This window comes from Chiloscyllium plagiosum, unplaced genomic scaffold (genome assembly GCF_037043375.1).
Source record: "Chiloscyllium plagiosum isolate Xiang-an unplaced genomic scaffold, Cpla_swu_hap1 HiC_scaffold_2, whole genome shotgun sequence".
NCBI classification, from domain to species: Eukaryota; Metazoa; Chordata; class Chondrichthyes; order Orectolobiformes; family Hemiscylliidae; genus Chiloscyllium; species Chiloscyllium plagiosum.
The window spans coordinates 124,622,216-124,642,367 of NW_028270140.1; the positions used below are offsets into that span (position 1 = coordinate 124,622,216).

Consider the following 20,152-nt stretch of genomic DNA (forward strand, 5'->3'; position numbering starts at 1 on the left):
CCCACGTGAGTGTCTTGGCTATTGCCTTGGATACTTATCTACTCATCTCGTTTACCATCACTTGACCTTCCACAACCCTTCTGCTCCCATTTTCTTTGCCATTTACTCTCTTCCCAGCATACTTCCCATTCTTCTTTAACCCACTGCTCACCATGTGTTTTGTGCTGGAGCTCCTAGATGCCAAACTCAGTTAAATGCTACTTTGATGTCAAGTGCAATGACCCTCACTTCTCCTGTTTAATTTGGCCCTTTTATCCAAGTTTAAATCAAGGCTATAATGAGGTCAGGAGCTAAGTGGTCCTGGTGGAACCCAAACTGAGCAAGTTTGCCAGTGAGCAGGTTAGTGTTGAGTAAGTGCTGCTTGATAGCACCTGGCAACAATTTCCATCACTTTACTGTCAACTGAGATTAGATTGTCAGGGTGGTAATTGGCTGGGTTAAATCTGGGTTGCGTTTCATGATCATGAAATAACCTGGGCAGTTTTTCACATTGCCGGATAACTGGTAGTATTGTAACTAGTGAAGGATTCATCTGCATTACTTAAATCTGATGGCTGGTGCTTTGAGGTCATCTGGCACAGTTCATGGCTGTTCTGGTCGCTCGTTGAATCTGTGGTTTAAAAACCTCAAAGGGAATTTGAAAAACAAATGTAATCCTCTGGTATCATTGTGGAGAATAAGTGCAGCAATGAATCTTTTTTCACTAAATGGTACCTCCTTTTCCCTCTCTCATCTCACTGATGAAAGGAGCATATGGATTTGTTTTCTCCAAAATTGAAGTTGCCAATTTAGCTGTCACTGCCTTCCTCACATTTTTCACTCAACTCCACATCTTGTTAAGTTACAAATCTCAGCCACTTCTCCCCCCCACCACCACCCACATCTCATTCCACCGTAAAACCGATTACTTTCCTTATTCGTTCTTTTGCAAACTAACTGGGTACAAATCTGCAGATTAATGCTTTCTGACAATGCAACTCTCTCTCCTACTTCACTGTATAAGCTTGTCATCTTAAAATGTACTTTGGCCCCTGATGAAAGAGTTTAATTCTGCCACATGTCTTTTTAAGTGACTGTTTCACATTCACCATTTTCTTTTTGAGATTTCAATTGTATCATCACCATCAAATTCAGTATTGTCAGTTACTCTCTAAACTGCAATATCCTCCAGTCTGTTTTCTATAGCAACAAGACAATCCTGTTAAAAATTACACCCTGTCAGATTGTAACAGGTTGCTGCTGCCATCGCTGCTGAAATGCCTGCCATTGAGGCAGTGGTGTAAAAAGTTTCCAGGATTTCACATCACTCCAGCATGCTGTTCTCCACCAGAGTACAGGAATTGCTGGGTCTCTCTCTCTCTCTCTCTCTCTCTCTCTCTCTCTCTCTCTCTCTGAAAGACTGAGTGCATGCCATCTGGCTCAATGGTTAGCACAGTGCCAGGGACCCAAGTTCGATTCCAGCCTTGGGTGACTGTCTGTGTGGAGTTTGCACATTCTCCCCATATCTGCATGGGTTTCCTCCAGGTGCTCTGGTTTTCTCCCACTGTCCAAAGATGTGCAGGTCAGGTGAATTGGCTATTCTAAATTGCCCATAACATTAGGTGTTTTAGTCAGAAAGAAATGGGTCTGGGTGGGTTTCTCTCTGGAGGGTCGGTGTGGACTTGTTGGGCCAAAGGGCCTGTTTCCACACTGTAGGGAATCTAATCTAATCTCCCCAGCCAGCCATCCTGCCAATATCCTTGCCAGAGACCCTTTTAGCCAGCTTCTCAAGACTGGAACCTAAACCACCTGCCCCCAACACAAGACTGCACCTCCCATCCAGACTGCTGAACTCCACTGCACCAATCCTGACTGCAGCATCCCTCCAGCACCGCTTCTCCCCCCCCCCCCCCCCCCCCCCTCGCCACCAACTGCTGCACCCCCAGTTTGCACCTCCCAGACTGCGGCACTCCCCTAGACTGCTCCTCTTCTCAGGTCTACACCTGCTCCTCCAGTGTGCAACCTCCCCAGACCGCAGCACTCCTCCAGATTGCTGTTTCCCCCTGCCAGTCTGCGTTCCCCTCAGTCTGGACCAACACCTCCCCCAGACTGTAGCACTCCCACCCCCATCAACATAACTGCTGCTCACCCCCAGACTCCAGTACTAACCCAAAGGCCAGCTTCCCCCCATCTCTCCAGCAGACTCTGCAGCAGCCTAAACCTCAGCACTATCTCACGCTACAGCACCAGCCCAGGTTGAGTCAGTGGCTTTTTAGAGCTAGAGATTATAGATTGTCTCTTGGAATATCTACTGTGCCCTTTCTTGCATTTCTGCTCCCTTCTACCTCCCAAACTACAACCACGCCCTAAACAATGCTCAAGAAGCTTGACAACATCCAAGACAAAGCAGAAAATGTGTTGCTGGAAAAGCGCAGCAGGTCAGGCAGCATCCAGGGAACAGGAGAATCGACGTTTCGGGCATAAGCCCTTCTTCAGCAACACATTTTCAGCTCTGATTTCCAGCATCTGCAGACCTCACTTTCTCCTCCAAGACAAAGCAGCCCGCTGGATTGGCACCACACCCACAAACATTCACTGCCTTCATCATCCAGACGCTCAGTAGCAGCAGCGTGTACTATCCGCAGAAATCCACATCAGCACCTTGCGAATCCACAACCACTTCCATCTCGAAGGATAAGGGCATATTGCCCTCGAAGACAATCGCCATCCAGACGTGGAAATATATTGCCACACTTTCAGTGTCATTGGGCCAAACTCCTGGAATTCCCTCTGTAACGACCTTGTGCATTTACCTAGAGCACCTAATCTGTAGCAGTTTATGAAGGCAACTCACCTTCTCTTGGGGGCAGTCAACAAGTGCTGGACAGCCAGCAACACCCATGTCCAACAAGTGAATAAAAAATAATCTCATAAGATTGTGAGAACAGAATGAGACAATATAGAAGGGGTTCTTTGTCTCATTGAGCCTGTAATATTTATTTATCAGAGCATATCTCACCCCCTACTCTGACACCATTGCCATGCTAATTTTATCCTTTCAAATATTCATTTAATTAACTTCTGAAAATTATGCTTGAATCTGTTTCCACCAATCTTTCAAGCAATCAACTGCCTTTAGCATTGACTAGAAACTGAACTAGACCAGCAAATAAATACTGTGGCTACAAAGGCAGCTCAGAGATTGGAAATTTTGCAGCAAAAAGCTTACTTCCTGACTCTCCAAAGCCTGTCCACTATCTACAAGGGATAGGAGTGTGACAGAATACTCCCCACTTGACTGGATAAATGTAGCTCCAACTCTCGAAGCTCACTGCCACCCAGAACAGAACAGCTTACTTGATTGGCACCATTTCCACAAGTATCCATTCCGTCCACCACCGACACTCAGGAGCAAGCAGTCTGTACTATCTACAAGAAGCACTTCAGAAAATCACCAAAGATCCTTAGACAGCTACTTCCAAACCCATGACCACTTCTATCCAGAAGGACAAGGGCAGCAGGTACGTTGTAACACCACCACCTTCATATTCCCCTGAAAGCCACTCACCTTCCTGACTTGTAAATCTATTCCCGTTCCTTCACTGTCGCTGGGTCACATTCCTGGAATTCATTCTCTAATGGCAGTGTGGGTCAACCCACAGCAGGTGGACTACAGTGTTCCAAGAAAACAGGTCCCCACCAAACTTTTCAGGGAAATTAATCATGGGCAAGCAATGTTGGTCCAGCCAGTGACACCCACATCCCATGAATGAATTTTAAGAAAGGGATCATAAATCCAGATTATAGGTCTTGTTGTATAATTTTTGTTCTTATATCACTTCTGGGTAATTTTGCCAATCACTTTAAAAAGAAATCTCAGTTTAAGGAGATCAGCGGGAATTATAACTTTTATTTGTATTCAACTGTTCAACTTATTTTGCTTTGCTGTCCATATGTCGTAACTGAGGGGAGTTATTTGAGTTGGTTGTGGAGAAATGATGAGATAACTGCATATGATAACACAGTTAGAGCAAACATTGACCATGGCTAAAGCAACATGGAAGACAGGTAATTAAGGTTGGGTGATTGTACTTTCTGTGGGGAAAAAAAGCTGAGCTTCTTTATTTGAGAAGTTTGGTCAGGAATTTAGATTCAATATTGGAATGTATGCTTTTACCATTGGCTGACACTCATCTGGCGTCAATGTTCCTTAGTCCTTGATGAAATTTGCAGAATTAGACTTTCTTTGTTGCTGCCCTTCTCCTTGCCCATTTTGATCCACTTACTGAATTTGTAGATGATGGTAAAAGCTGCCTGTTCATGATGGTAGAATGTATTTTAGCAGCATAAATCTGGATTGACATTCAGGGGTTTCTGAAAAGCTGAGCCACTGTAGGCAGCAGAGGATTCTCCTGATTGTTTGTTTGTTGATGATCCGTGTGGAATCTTGGCTCTCGTGGTAGGCCCACTGTGCAGTTGGATTGGACTTCCTTGTCACCCAGCAGGCAGGCTTTTAACTTGCAGGCTTAATCGGAATAATAACATCAATGACCTGCAGAGAATGAAAGTGTTGTGACTGCCGTTGGTATGTCAGACAGAGTCCTGCATGGTGTGTGTACTATGGTCACAAACCAATTGTGTATCAATGAAGTAGAAATCCAGAGTGCTGATGTGGCACATACAAGACGATTGTGTGTAAAATCAATGTCATATGGGGATGCCTTGCATGAGAACAAAACTTTGTGCTCTGTGTGTCCTGTTTCTCTCTGTCAATTGGGAAGGAAATATAAATGGAGAGTCTTGGTGACCTCCTTGATGTACCTGCAAACTGTAAAACAGTATGGATGTTACTTATGGACGTTAACTGTTGCACTATGGATGCATAACTGATCAGTAAGATGATGATGCTAACAGCCAGATAGAGAGCTGTCCAGCCCTTGGCTTGACTCTATCATTGTGCATGCAGCAGCTGACAAAGCTCCATAACAATCTCCTGGGTGAAGCAAAGACACCTTGTGTGTTTCTCACCAGTGAACCCTACATGGAGTGGGCCTCCAGTTCAGTGCTCCTCTTCACCTCCTGATCTCAGATTATTTCATTTTCTGGTGGCTTACTTGGTACTTACATTCATGCCCCCTTCCCAGACACAGGCCTGACAGCTCACCCATGTTTGTGGCCAGTCAAGGTGTGAAACAGGCGACAGCAATGTAAAGGAAACAGTCCAAATCTCTCTTTGCACATACAGAAAGTGAAGTCTGACGTGTGATGGAATACTACAAAAAATGTCCAGATGTTTGAAATTTAACCAAAAGTGGTGAACGAGCAACAAACCGGTAAACATTGCGTGATCCCTTTAAACTTTGCTGGTGAGGATCCCATTATTCTGAGCAATGGCAGCATTTGGTGTCCTAATTAACTGGGGTTGTCCAAAATTGAGTATCCATCACACACCACAGATGCACTTAAACGTAATCGTGGTTAATCCTAACATAATTCACCTCCTGATTTCCCAAAACCTGAGCACCATCTGAAAGGCATAAATCAGGTATTGGAGTACTCTCCATTTACCTGAATGGATACAACTCCAAAAATGCTGAACAAACTTGATACCATCCAGCTCATAGCAGCCTGCTTGATTGGCACCTTATGCAATTCAGTCCCTTCCACACTATGTTAGTAGTGTGTATCATTTACAAGATGATTACCAAGACTCCTTTAACAGTACGTCCAAAACACAGACACTGTGGCACCTTGAAAGAAAGGCAGTAGATGCACAGGAGCACCATGCTGTGCAAGTGTTAATTGTCATGTTAACAATGTTGGCAAGGAAAGCTTGCATTGATATGATACTTTTACAAACTACTGGACATCTCAAAGTACTTTAAATCCAGTGTGCAGTACTTTTCTTAGAGTGCAATTACCGTTGTAACGTAGGAAGCATGGCAGCAACCTCATGCACAACAGCATGATAATGACCCGGTAATCTGTTTTTTGGGATTATGTTTGAGGAATAAACATTGACCAGGATATGTGGGATCGTTCCCTGCTCCTCTTCAAGATAATGTCATGGGAATTTTTAACATCCACCAAAGGAGGCAGAAGACACTTCAGTTTAATGCCTTATCTGAAAAGCAGTCTCTGCGTTCTGACAGTGCAGCCCTCATTCAGTACTGCACCAGAGTATTAGCCTTGATTGAGCTTAAATCCTGAAGTGGGACTCGAACACAGAGCCCTGAAGAGATTACTAGCCACTGACATTGATGGCTGACACTTGTGTTACATTTTTATCCATGTATGTACAATACTTTTGAACATGTCTTACTTTTGTTAATAGTTTGTTTTTACATTCATGACTATATGCAGTAGTTTGGAAGCATATGCCACAACTTTATCTTACAGTTTTTTGTTTCTTTGTTTATTTTCTGATAGCCTAAAGGATGCCATTAACGACCAGTCAGTAAAACCTAAAGTGAATTACATTATGTCGAGTTCATCCTTCTCCATGCTGACCGTCCAAAGTGAGGACAGTGGAATTATCTGGGAGACTGTTTCAAGTAGCCGCTGTTCCACACCATGGGCATCAGAAAGCACAGCCTCTGATGTTTACAGTGTGGAAAGTGCCTCTGTAAGTGCTCCACCTGGAAAGGTAATATTCATAATGGACGAACTGCCTGAGTCTCCATCTGTGAATGGACGTCACAGCCATAAAATTTGTAAATCTGAAAAACGCCATCATGAGAAAACAGACCTTAAGCCAGGAGAATTAAAGGATGCCCTGAAGAAACCAAGAAATAATTCATGTGTTTTGAGAACACAATCGGCAAAAAGTGAACCAACTGCACCATTCAGCACTTCAATGGACAACGTGGCAAAATCAAAACCGTTACAGGACTCGTATGAAACGGATTCTGGATTAGTGGTGCTAGAAGAGCACATCAGTTCAGGCAGCATCCAAGGTGCTTCGAAATCGACGTTTCGGGCAAAAGCCCTTCATCAGGAATCAGAGACAGATCTTCAATCGCCAATGGAGCACAGCCCAATAGTATCAAAAATAGCAGGAAGGCCCAATAAAGATCAAACTGAAGTGTGTGAGGTGCTTTCCTCTGTTCAAGACAGTGTGCAACAACATGCTCCAGTAGACTGTCAGAGGAAATTTAATACAAATGCAGTGGAACGGAATAAGCAAAACTTAATGCTGAGAAATCCCAGTTTGAACACTCCATTTTCAACAGCTGAGCAACAAATAAGTACATCTTCAATACAACTGAGAAAAGAGGAAGAACCAGAAGCTAATACAAAACATTTTTTAGAACAAAGAGTTGGTTCATCTTTATCAGAAGACAAAGAATATTCGCGATTGTCTCCAACAATCAGTTCAGAGCCTGTCCTGGTGTCAGAGTTAAAAGAGAGCTGCACAGGCGCAGGGAATGTGTGTTCAGCAGTAAAACAAATAACAACTAATGGGACAGTTCAAGCAGGCACTGATGAATTGAAAACAACTGTGGATATTAGCTCAGATCGGTCCTTATCTAAAGACAATTATATTTTGGACTTTAAAAGCTTAGCATTTGACATGGATCTAACACCTGTTCCATTAAAGGATAATCCTTATGTGAATGAAAGTCCAGCTGGAAAAATATTTGCAAAAGCAGTGCCACCTTGTTTTCCAGCGATACAAGAAATTGTAAATCAGAATCAATCTTATTCAATGGCAGATCCAATAGATACATATTCAAATAGTTGTGGAAACAGCAGTTCAGAGTTTACTAATCCAGTGGGAAATCTACAGTCAGTAATGAGTAGAGATGTGGATAATTCCATTTCAGCAGTAGAAGATGAGGGTGTGGAAACCATTGATTTCAATTTGAAAAATTTATCTTGCACTCCAGCTGTTGGAACATCTGTTGATGGAACATCATCTTATTGTCAAGAAAGTCATGAAGCCACTATAAATGAAAAAGTCTTTGCTTCGAGGAGACTGCCTGAACAATCAGAAGTGATCCAGCTGAATGGTTCCTTACTCCATACAACTTACAGAATCGCCAAGGATAAATCTCAGTCACAGTTCATAGAGCTTGAAAAAATGGTTGGTGAACTAAACCATAACGAAGACACTGATATTCAGAAAGCTATTTTCAATATTGTGGCTGAAGGCTCTGAGATATTAAACATTGTTGCTCCAGTCCAAGTTTGTTCAGTGGATCAAGAGGCATGTCGCAAAATGCAGGACAACCTGATCTACTTGCAAGCAAATCCCATTGAGGAACGAAAAAATGGATTTTCTGGAAGCTGTTTTAACAGAGTGGAAGATGAACAGCAATCAAGATTAATGGATGCATCAGAACACAGTGAGCTAGAGCAAAGTGCAAATTTATGGAGTTCCAATCCTTTCACTGTTGGAAAGTACAATCCTTTTACTGTGATACATTCCAATCATTCTCATATAATTGGATCCAATCCCACACATGAAGTTGAATCCAATCCCTCTGACACAATTGGATCCAATTCTTCCCATACAGTCAAAACCAATCCCTCTGCCCCAATTGGATCCAATCCTTCCCATACAGTAAAATCTAGTCCCTCTGACACAATTGGATCCAATCCCTCCAATGCAGTTGAATATAACACTTCCCATGGGGTTACATCCAATCCCTCCCATGCAGATGGATCTAATCCGCCTACAGCTGAGACATCCAATCCTTCTATCACTGAATTTAAATCCAGTTCTGTTGAACAATCTTCTCCAGTTTGTGCATCTACAAGTAAAGCTGGAAACGGGGATGATGACTATTTTGAAAAGTATACTTTGGTGGATGAACAAGTCCCGGTTGATCTGGAGATAACAGAACTGAAATTAGAGGAAATATCAGTTCCAGAGGCAGCCAACTCTTCAGTGTCAAAACAGAAAAGTACCTCATTTTCCGAAGACACAGAGGTTTTTGATTTTGATGAGTTTGATCTGTCAGGAAATCCTGGAACATTTGATAGTATGACCAGAAAGTATGGAACACCAGAATCTTCCGCACAAATATCCATTTCTGAACGATGCAAGGAAAGAAAGCAGGAAGATTTCAATAAAAATGTTACAGATGTACTAAATCAGAAGGAGGCTGGTTCGTTGTTATTTAGCACAGATGAAGGAGTCCTGTCACGTTCCTATAATTTTCCCATATCTACCAAATTGGTCGATCTTGCACTTCTGGAAGAACCACCTGCATTAGCATTTTATTACAAAGATCTTTATGAGGAGGCAAAGGGACGGAAAGGACAAAACAATGACCAATCGGATGAAGATAGCAGTAATCCTGAACTTTCATTCCCTTGTCAATCATCTGATACAGATGACGGAAATGGATTATACTTTGAAAAGTACGTTCTGAGGGATGACATTCTCGAGTCTTCCAAAGAACCTCTAACACCGGGATCACCTTATCGGCTGGAGACAGAGTCACAAAACGTCGTAATTGATGCAGAAAAAGATACATTGTTTTCAGAAAGTGAAGACCACATTCCGGAAATTGATGTGGCAAAAGTTCCGACAAAAAAATCAGATTCTGAAAAAATATTAGAGGTACAGAAAGAGGGTGAAGAAAAGTCTGAGACTGGAAAGACTGTATATGAGGATAGTAGCATTTTGTCAGAGGTTCAATCTGTAAAATATGAGGAAGTATCTGAAGAACGAGGTAAGCCAATTGAAATAATGGAAGAGAACATTAATGAATTGATAAGTGAAGAAGTTCAGGCCAGTCAAGCAGTACCTTTTGAAGAAACATTACATGTAGATCATATAGAGAAGCCTGCCTCTAATGTTGAAGATCACTTAGCTACAAGACAGCTTGCCAGTTCTGGGGACTCTGTTGAAGAATATGGAAAACCTCCAAATGAAGCAAGATTAGAAGATGTGAGCAATAGGTTGGTATCAGAAGAAATCAAAGATATTCAAGAAGATGAATTCAATGCAGAAACACCTGTTTATCAGCTTAAGGCGAAAACATTGGAGCAAGGACAATCTGCTGAACAGGAAAGATCTGAATACAGACTGGATGGTGAATACCCTTCTGCTGAATTAGGACAAGGAACTGAAAGTGGAGGATCCGGAGAGTCAATAAAAGCTGAAGATAAGGTGCATGATCAAATAAATAACAATGAGATCACATTAGAGATGGATAAAATTGCTCCCCAGACTGTGATTGAAGAATATGGGAAAGTAAATCATTCCACGGAAATGAAACAAGAAGATTATGAAGGCATTCCCAAAGGAATCCCAGTTTTCATTGATCAACAATTACCTTTAGAATTAACAGAGGATTTTGGAATAAACGATGAAGTGGAAATGCTAGATATTGAAACTCAACAAGCTGTTGAATACATGGCAAAGGAAGAGATTGCCCTTGAAAGTCAAAACCAAGAAAGGACAACAGATGGAGCAAATTCTCAAATAATTAATGACCAGTCTATACCAGGACCTGATAATTTTGAAGGCATTTTGGATCCTACTAAAGAAATACAGGAGGAAGTTCGCTTCACTGGGGACATTGTGCATCCCCTTCAAATTGAGTGTGGGCCATCTGAAGCAGAAACATATGAAACACCTACTGACATAAAAATGCACGAGGAAGATTCAAGGCCTATTTCCAGTGATTTTCAAACCGAGTATAAGTTGGAAGTTGAGCAAGATTCCCATAGAACAGTTGATAAGTCAGAAGGTGATGAAACACAGGCTCCACAACTGCTTTATCCACAAGACATGGTTCCCAATCTGGTCGATAGTATAGAAATGCATCTTCACGAAAACCCAGAAAATTTATTTGTGAAAGCTATCGAAGAATCCAGTGATTTATCCTTATTAGAAAATGTGGAGATGACACATCATGATACTGGATTTAAAATCTGTGACAGAGATCTGAATATTGAGGATAAAGAATTGCAGGACCTTACCCAAGAAAAAGTGGAGGAGACACATGTGAAGGCAGAGATAGGAGAAGGAGATGTAGATGTTCTGATTTCACTGAAACCATCAAAATCTACCGATACCTTTTGTGTTACCTGTTGCCATACAATTTTTGCAATTGATAAGCTCTTTGGAGAACATCAAGATCATGATGTCATAGCAATAGATACAGCTGTCCTAAAAATAAAGGTAAGAACTTTTGTTTTAACTAATCTGTGCATTTAGATTAACCTCAACATTGAAGAATGTATACCAATCTCAATCTTCCAGGTAGAATTAAATACATTTGATTTGTTGACCTAAGTTGTCCAGTACATATTAACTGAATGCAAAAGGAAGTTATTGGCTTTAATGCATGATTTTTCTGTTTCATTGTCTCCCTACAAAACTATTAACGAAAATCCAGTAAACCATATTACTGACTTATTATTTTTTGAATGCACTTGTTCCTTAACTTAAACTGTTTTTTTAATACAAGGAATACATGTCCTGGCAGAATATTTTGCTGAGCCATGTTTTAATTATCCAACTGCATAATATAGAGACTTGTCTTTGGGGTCTGTTATTTTACAGTATGTTTTCATCTGCTGTGACAGTAGAACACTTGCAGTGACTAAGGGTATTTGGACGAGTTTCAGTTCCTAATGTTGTTTCCTGAATCTTTTGCTTATTGCACAAGTGAGAAAGCACAGTAGAATAGATATGTTTATGAATGCACATCTTGTATAAACATCCGGAAAGGGTGGCCTGATTCCATACTAAGTGGGATTAAAGCATAAGGGATATGTAGGCGGATAAGAAGCAAGTGGCTGGGAATCAGACTTACGAAACACAATAACAAATCAATAAAATCACATATTGGCTACTTTAATTAAATTTCAGGGACCAAAATCACATTAGCATATATCAATGCAAACAAAATATGCAACAATGCCAAGGAAGGGCAATCGAAGTCTGTAACTAATAAATAGCATCCATTAAAATGGAAGGCTTATGAATTTCATTGAACTGATTAAAACCTGTATGCACCAAGGAGTGTAAGATCATGCTGTCTGTTCATCAGTTAAGGATTGGTTTTCCTATCAATCGTGAATGTTCATGTAACTTGCTTTGTCTGTTCCATCTGAATCCACAAACCATAGATAACACATACAAAGTGTTTTCTCAAATGAATAATATGCATTCTGTAAATGGGTAGATTATTACAACAGAAATGTACAGTAAGCAGGAGAAAGTGAGGACTGCAGATGCTGAAGATCAGAGCTGAAAAATGTGTTTGCTGGAAAAGCACAGCAGGTCAGGCAGCATCCAAGGAGCAGAAGAATCGACGTTTCGGGCATAAGAAACGTTGATTCTCCTGCTCCTTGGATGCTGTACAATAAGCAGCCCAGTAAGGCTACATGGTGCGTTATAATCTGTGATTATAGACTAAAACCACATGAGTTGTGGCTGTGATTTCACAAATGTTTTCAAAACATATAACCTCCTGAGGGAACATCACGGTGGGTGTTGAAAGGATGAGAACTAGGGACGCAATTTAAAAATAAAGGATTTCCCAATAATGTCAAAGCTGAGGAGAAATTATTTCTCTCAGATTGTTGGGAGAGACAGTGTCATTGAATATTTTAAGGGCGGATTAGATAGATTCTTTACTAACATGGGGGTCAAAGACAGGAAAGTGTAACCAAAGCCACAATCAAATCAGCCATGATCTTATCAAATAGTGGAGGCGGCTCAAATTAGAAAATGAAGTTTTATTGGTACAGTGAATATGCATCATTTTACAGTTATATGATCTGCATATCATACAGTAAAAAACAAATACTTACTTTGCAACAGCTTTCTGGAAAAAAAACTGAAAAGATCTTTGCCAAAAAAAGCTTTATAACATTATTTTTCAACAGTAAATTAAATTATTGTTTGATGTCAAATGCTAATTGACAGCGCTGAATGATTGCTTGGTAAAATGCTTCTACCAGCTGGACATTTCTTGAAATTTTAGTTCTTGTCTGTGTCGTGTTTACCTGTGTCAGCCATTTTAATTCGGGCAGTGTGACTCACATGAGATCAGCTAACAACTGTAAATTGGATTGGAGGCCTGAAGAATTAATTGTATGAATCTTCAAAATTTCTATTGTTTATTCTACTTTATCTCAATGAATATTTTTATGTTCTTAATCTAGTTTCTAAATAAAAAAAATTCACACTTGTAGTATTTATGTGAACTTGAACTGGTTATAAATAGTCAAGAATAAAATCTAAAAACACACTCATCAGGTTGGACAGCATTCCTGGAAACAGGAAGTGAGCTTATGTTTTATGCTGGTGTATATTCATCATTGAGTTACGATGGAAAATGTTCAGTCTGAAGCAATTCTTTTTCTATCTGAAAAACACTACCTGTTGAGTGTGTTCCAACATTTCCAACACTTTCTACTTCTACTTCAGTTTTCTAGGATTAACAGATTCTGCCTTTGTAAATAATTATACAATCAGCTCTGATAGCTGTCTCCAAAAGACTTTCCATCCCAACTCATTGTTAAGATTCATGTTGAGGAAGAGCATGTTCTTCTCTTTCCTGGTATAACATTAAACTCTTTGGAGATGGAATCTGAATGTTTAATCTCAATTTGCTGATCTCTTTTGTTGCAGGCTGATACTTGTTTATGCTGAATCATAGCGTCCCCACAGTATGGAAGCAGGCCATTCAGCCCATCAAGTCCGCACTAACGCTCCAAACAGCATCCCATCCAAACACACCGATTTACCCTATTCCTGTAACCCTGCATTTGCCATGGCCATCCCACCTAGCCTGCACATCCCTGGACACTATGGGCAATTTAGCCTTACCAACCCACGTAACTTGCACATCTTTGGACTGTGGGAAGAAACCAGAGCACCCAGAGGAAACCCATGCAGACACAAGGAGAATGTGTAAATTCCGCACAGACAGTCATCGAGTCATAGAGATGTACAGCAAGGAAACAGACCCTTCGGTCCGACTCATCCATGTCAACCAGATATCCTAACCCAATCTAGCCCATATCCTTCTAAACCCTTCCTATTCATATACCCATCCAGATGCCTTTTAAACCTTGTAATTGTACTAGCCTCCACCACTTCCTCTGGCAGTTCATTCCTACACACACCACCCTCTGCATGAAATGTTTGCCCGTTAGGCCACTTTTAGATTTTCCCCTCTCACCCTAAACCTATGCCTTCTAGTTCTGGACTCCTCCAGCCCAGAGAAAATACCTTGTCTATTTATTCCTATCCATGCCCCTCATAATTTTATAAGCCTCTATAAGGTCACCCCTCAGCCTTTGACGTTTGAGGGAAAAGAGCCTTTCTCCCTGTAGCTTAAATCCTCCAACCCTGACTATGTCCTCGGAAATCTTTTCTGAACCCTTTCAAGTTTCACAACATCCTTCTGATAAGGGGGCGACCAGAATTGCACACAATATTCCAAAAGTGGCCTAACCAATGCCCAAGTGTGGAAGTGAGCCCAGCGCTGTGAGGCAGCAGTGCTAACCAGTGGGCTACCATGCCCAAGTTGTCCTATAACTAATAAAGTCCTTAAATATTGAAGTTTTTCACTGATACTAAGCAAACATACAAGCACCAGTAATATGTCGCACTTAAAACCACACCAGGGCAAGTATGTAATGGAAATGGGAACTTAAAGGCATTGCATATCTGAGCTTGGTGTACAGGTTGATTGAACCTTTTAGAAATGCAACATATCTGTAAAAAAAATGTATTTATACATTTTTCTCATTCCATCTTATACTTAAGTCTAGGGTTGCAGCAGACAATAATACTTGGTAGAGGATAATTTACTCCATTAAGTCACTGAGAGAAAATTACTTAATACAAGTAACAACATCTGATTTCTGACTGTGGATAATTATGACATTTAATGTTCCTCATTGAATTCGGGACATTTTAGAAAAATTGATTTGTTTGCAATCAATTTGATTTTTAAATGCTTTTCTTAACAGGAAAAATTGGATGATTATGTTGAAGCAGCAGAAGAAAGGACAAAAAGAACTGAAGAATTTGTGACCGAACTTGAAGATGTTTTCAATGCTGTTGAGGTGAGTTAATGTGTGCCCACTGTAACATTTTCCATTCTGAATTCCCTAATTCAAAAATATGGGGCACAGAAAGCAGGTATGTTTACCATATGGTTTTAGTTTCCTTTCTGCAATGGGACAGCTGTAGTATTCTAACTGTTGCCTGAACGGGTTGGTATTAATTTATCATTACTTCCTTACTCATAAAACCCCAAATTCTATTAGTTTTGTGTGGTTTCATCGACCTGCACTCACAATTTAGGAAATGATGCATTTCAACCCTTAGTCTCGTGGTTCATTCACATAATTCATCCCTTAAATGATTAGTTCCATTCCTTAGTTTTCTTTCTCACATTTAACCACATGATCTTATACTTAGCAAGGTACCCATTCTGCTAATGTATAAATATTCTCTGTTAGCAATCAGTTTTTTATCCTTGACTTCACCGAAGACATTTGTAAGAAACGAATGATTAAAATTAGTGGCTGTTTATGGGGAAGCTCATGAGATTTTCTGATTTAGTTAGGTCTGTTACACTATATTACAGGATGGTTGAAAAAATTAAGGTGAAATTAAAAAGACTTGGCAGGAGTCATAGAGTCATAGAGATGTACAGCATGGAAACAGACCCTTCGGTCCAACCCGTCCATGCCGACCAGATATCCCAACCCAATCTAGTCCCACCTGCCAGCGCCCGGCCTATATCCCTCCAAACCCTTCCTATTCATATACTCATCCAAATGCCTCTTAAATGTTGCAATTGTACCAGCCTCCACTACATCCTCTGGCAGCTCATTCCATACACGTACCACCCTCTGCATGAAAAAGTTGCACCTTTAGGTCTCTTTTATATCTTTCCCCTCTCACCCTAAACCTATGCCCTCTAGTTCTGGACTCCCCAACCCCAGGGAAAAGATTAGATTAGATTACTTACAGTGTGGAAACAGGCCCTTCGGCCCAACAAGTCCACACCGACCCGCCAAAGCATAACCCACCCAACCCATTCCCCTACATTTACCCCTTCACCTAACACTATGGGCAATTTAGCATGGCCAATTTGGCTAACCTGCACATTTTTTGGATTGTGGGAGGAAACCGGAGCACCCAGAGGAAACCCACGCAGACACGGGGAGAATGTGCAAACTCCACACAGTCAGTCGCCTGAGGCGGGAATTGAACCTGGGTCTCTGGCGCTGTGAGGCAACAGTGCTAACCACTGTGCCACCGAGCCGCCCACAAACTTTGTCTATTTATCCTATCCATGCCCCTCATAATTTTGTAAACCTCTATAAGGTCACCCCTCAACCTCCGACGCTCCAGGGAAAACAACCCCAGCCTATTCAGCCTCTCCCTGTAGCTCAGATCCTCCAACTCTGGCAACATCCTTGTAAATCTTTCCTGAACCCTTTCAAGTTTCACAACATCTTTCCGATAGGAAGGAGACCAGAATTGCACGCAATATTCCAACAGTGGCCTAACCAATGTCCTGTACAGCCGCACCATGACCTCCCAACTCCTGTACTCAATACGCTGACCTATAAAGGAAAGCATACCAAACACCTCCTTCACTATCCTATCAACCTGCGACTCCACTTTCAAGGAGCTATGAACCTGCACTCCAAGGTCTCTTTGTTCAGCAACACTCCATACGACCTTACCATTAAGTGTTTAAGTTCTGCTAAGAGAGTAATTTAATATAATCATAGCTGATCAAATGCTTCAATGTATTTTACCAACACTATCTGCAGAACACTTTATGCCAGTATGTGGAATTTGAAGATCTGTTTATTTCCAAGCATGTGTCTATCATAATGCATCCTTACTGCAAGCATAGAAACTTAGTCTGATAGAGTCACCATAGTCCCAGAGACTGCTTTCTTATTTGGGAGAAACAAATTGTGGTGCATTTTAACCTGAGGGGTACCACGCCACAGGCAAGGGATGAGATTGAGAAGGTAGGGTCTTCGTGGTCACCTCAATTGGTATAGTAATGGAACCCGTGCTGTTAATGTCACTATCCAATGCAAATCAGTTATCCAACCAAATGAACTAACCGATACCCTAGAGACCAATGACTGTCATTGGACCATAGAGAGGTACAGCACATAAACAGACCTTTCAGTCCAACTCGTCCATGCTGACCAGATATCCTCACTTAATCTAGTCCCATTTCTCAACATTTGGCACATATTCCTCTAAACCCTTCCTATTCATATACCCATCCAGATGCCTTTTAAATGTTGTAATTGTACCCCCCTCCACCACTTCCTCTGGCAGCTCATTCCATACATGCACCACCCTCTGCTTGAAAATGTTGCCCCTTAGGTCCCTTTTATATCTTTCCCCTCTCACCCTAAACCTATGCCTCTAGTTCTGGACTCCCTGACCCCAGGGAAAAGACTTTGTCTATTTACCCTATCCATGCCCCTCATAATTTTATAAACCTCTATTATGTCACCCCTCAGCCTCTGACCCTCCCAGGGAAAACAACCTCAGCTTATTCAGCCTCTCCCCATAGCTCAAATCCTCCAACCCTGGCAACATCCTTGTAAATCTTTTCTGAACCCTTTCAAATTTCACAACATCTTTCCGATAGGAAGGAGACCAGAATTGCACGCAATATTCCAACAGTGGCCTAACCAACGTCCTGTACAGCCGCAACATGACTGCCCAACTCCAATACTAAGTGCTCTGACCAATAAAGGAAAGCATACCAAACGCCTGCTTCGCTGTCCTATCTACCTGTCTTTGAAAAACAGAACCTTCCTGGCCCTTTACAAATCTTTTTGTATTTTATACTAATACCCCCTAGTTCCCTATTCTGATCCAGCTCATTATTAACCATCCATTCAAACAGAATACATTTTTTTTTCATTATTTGAGTAACGACAATTTAAGCATCATGTTCCTCCATTGAAAAAGGCACAGTTCTTTGGTCACATCCTGATCACTAACATAATTATCATTCTGTCTGCCTTCCTCTGAATCTTCTGTCATGTCTCCATTTCCCCTGAGGTGTGGATAGATCAAAACTGACATAGTGATCTAGCTAATGCAGCAGAATTTATGGGGAAACTGTTCACATTACTCCACTAGAATTGACAGCAACGTTCAGGGTCCGCATGTATGTAGTTCACTGGAGATCCAATGGTTGCTGGTGGTGGTCCTATATTTCCCCAAAGGTGCAATGTCGAAGTCTCACTAGTCACCAGTCAAGTAAAGCCATTGAGCTGCTGTTTTACACTGCTGTAAAATTCATTGAAAAAAGATCACATTTCGTTCAATGAGGTTTAATTGGATTTTTAGCAGCACTCTAAGTTTGGAATTATTGCCGAACTCCTGCCTGGCCTTGGAAAACCAATTTTACATTTGAGAATTATCAAATTTATATATTACAATAAAATGCATTTTAAAAATGTATTTTAAGGTTTATAATAATTCATCTTCTACCTTAATCACATTTTATGGGTACACTGTCAGTAAAAACTTTAGTTACAACGTGAAAAATTCACTGCATTTTACTTCCTGGTTTGCTGCATGAGAGAATTATTAAATGTGATTGGCTCCTTCTTTTCTAAGAGGACATCAGTGCTGCTGGATTTCTGGAGATCCCTTTGGGTTTGGTACCAGATTCAAATTGATGTGTGAAAAGGCTAAATCCATGAGATCGCTAGATCTTTGAGGTCAGAGATGAGCACTGTAGCTTGGGTTTTGCAGTCAGCAGTGAAGCAAATGTACTGACGCAATGGTCGACATTGTTTTTGCTGTCTTGTCGAGAAAATGAAAGCACACATCAGTGTGGATGAGATGAACCCAATACCACTATCATTAACAATTCTTTAATTAACAATGGCAGGAAAACTATACCCAGGAGGAAAAGTTTCTTGAGGACCAGCATGAAGAGGTAATGAAGTTGCTGCTGTCACAGTACACAGAAATGTCCCAGGTCCTGGAGGAAGAGAAGAAGCTGAAACTAGACCATTTGCATGAACAGATGGCACATTATCGATGTAGCATTGAATCAGCAAAGGAAACTATTGAGACAACGAAGAAGTATTTTCAGCTCGATGACATGGCATTCCTAAAGGCATGTTTACAGAAATCTCTTCATATTGCTATATAGTAGTATTGCACATTATTAAGATGAACGAGCTTCATATTTAACCTTTTGGAAACTTGATTTCAATTTATTAAGACAAATAAAAATAGACTTTTTCACTACACAGAGCTTAAGATAGATGCCACAAATCATGTTCAAAGAAATGTAATAAATATTTAGTACACAGTGAGCAAAACTCAGTGTTGAAAGAGTTAACCAAAATATGATTTATTTTAAGGATTGTCATAATTGATCTGCCTTGAATTTGCACTAGTCCCAATGTAATTGCTAACAGATGTATGTCTACTTATTAATTGTTGTCATTACATGATTGCATGCACCAGAAGATTTGGATTTATGATTCAGTAACTTTTCTGACAGCTAGCAATGTATATCATTTTGCCCACTTCTTTGAAATTACCGTAAGGTTTTATGTACTCTGAAACATGAATAGCAACTTATGTACTGAAGTCACAGTTATAAACTAAGCACAGTTTGCATATTTTGTATTTTAATTAAGTTGGTTACAAAGCAAAATTTGCTGATGTAGCATGGTTTGCTGCTCAGCATATAGATCGTGGCATTATTTGATTTTTACCTGATGTCTCTGGCACTCACAAATGAACAAAGCAGCTGAGAATCTGGTTGGGTTTAATCCACCTTGACATTGTGTGTGTGTGTGTTGTGTGTTGTGTGTTGTGTGTTGTGTGTGTGGTGTGTGTGTGTGTGTGTGTGACATATTCCTGACATGTAAATCAGAGTGGGTACCTGGCACCTGCAGTTTGCATGTCCTGAGACTGCGTCTTCAGAGTGATGCCTCTGAAAGCTCCATAGCCAGATACATCCTCAACATTTCCTCTCTTGTGACCACTCCCTGCATGATGGTCCCCACACATGGGTGAGGAGGGAGGAATTGGATTCCTTTCTTTATTCAACCTCACCTTGGTTGGTTGCAGTTTTGTTAATGCAAGGAATCCCTCCCACATGGATGCCTTTCCCACTCCTATGTATTCCTGTTTTAAATGAAGCCAGTTTAACTAGGCATT

At 40.9% G+C, this 20,152-nt stretch overlaps 1 protein-coding gene across 2 annotated transcripts in view; it reads left to right on the plus strand.

The window, feature by feature from the left end:
• LOC122558341 (uncharacterized) overlaps positions 1 to 20,152 on the plus strand; it is a 116,116-nt gene that overhangs the window by 21,497 nt on the left and 74,467 nt on the right. For both annotated transcript variants that reach the window (XM_043706803.2, XM_088000489.1), the window contains exons 2-4: positions 6,409 to 11,119; positions 14,932 to 15,027; positions 18,864 to 19,094. In XM_043706803.2, coding sequence (XP_043562738.2) covers positions 6,409 to 11,119; positions 14,932 to 15,027; positions 18,864 to 19,094 — 5,038 coding nt within the window. The remainder of the gene's footprint in view (positions 1 to 6,408; positions 11,120 to 14,931; positions 15,028 to 18,863; positions 19,095 to 20,152) is intronic.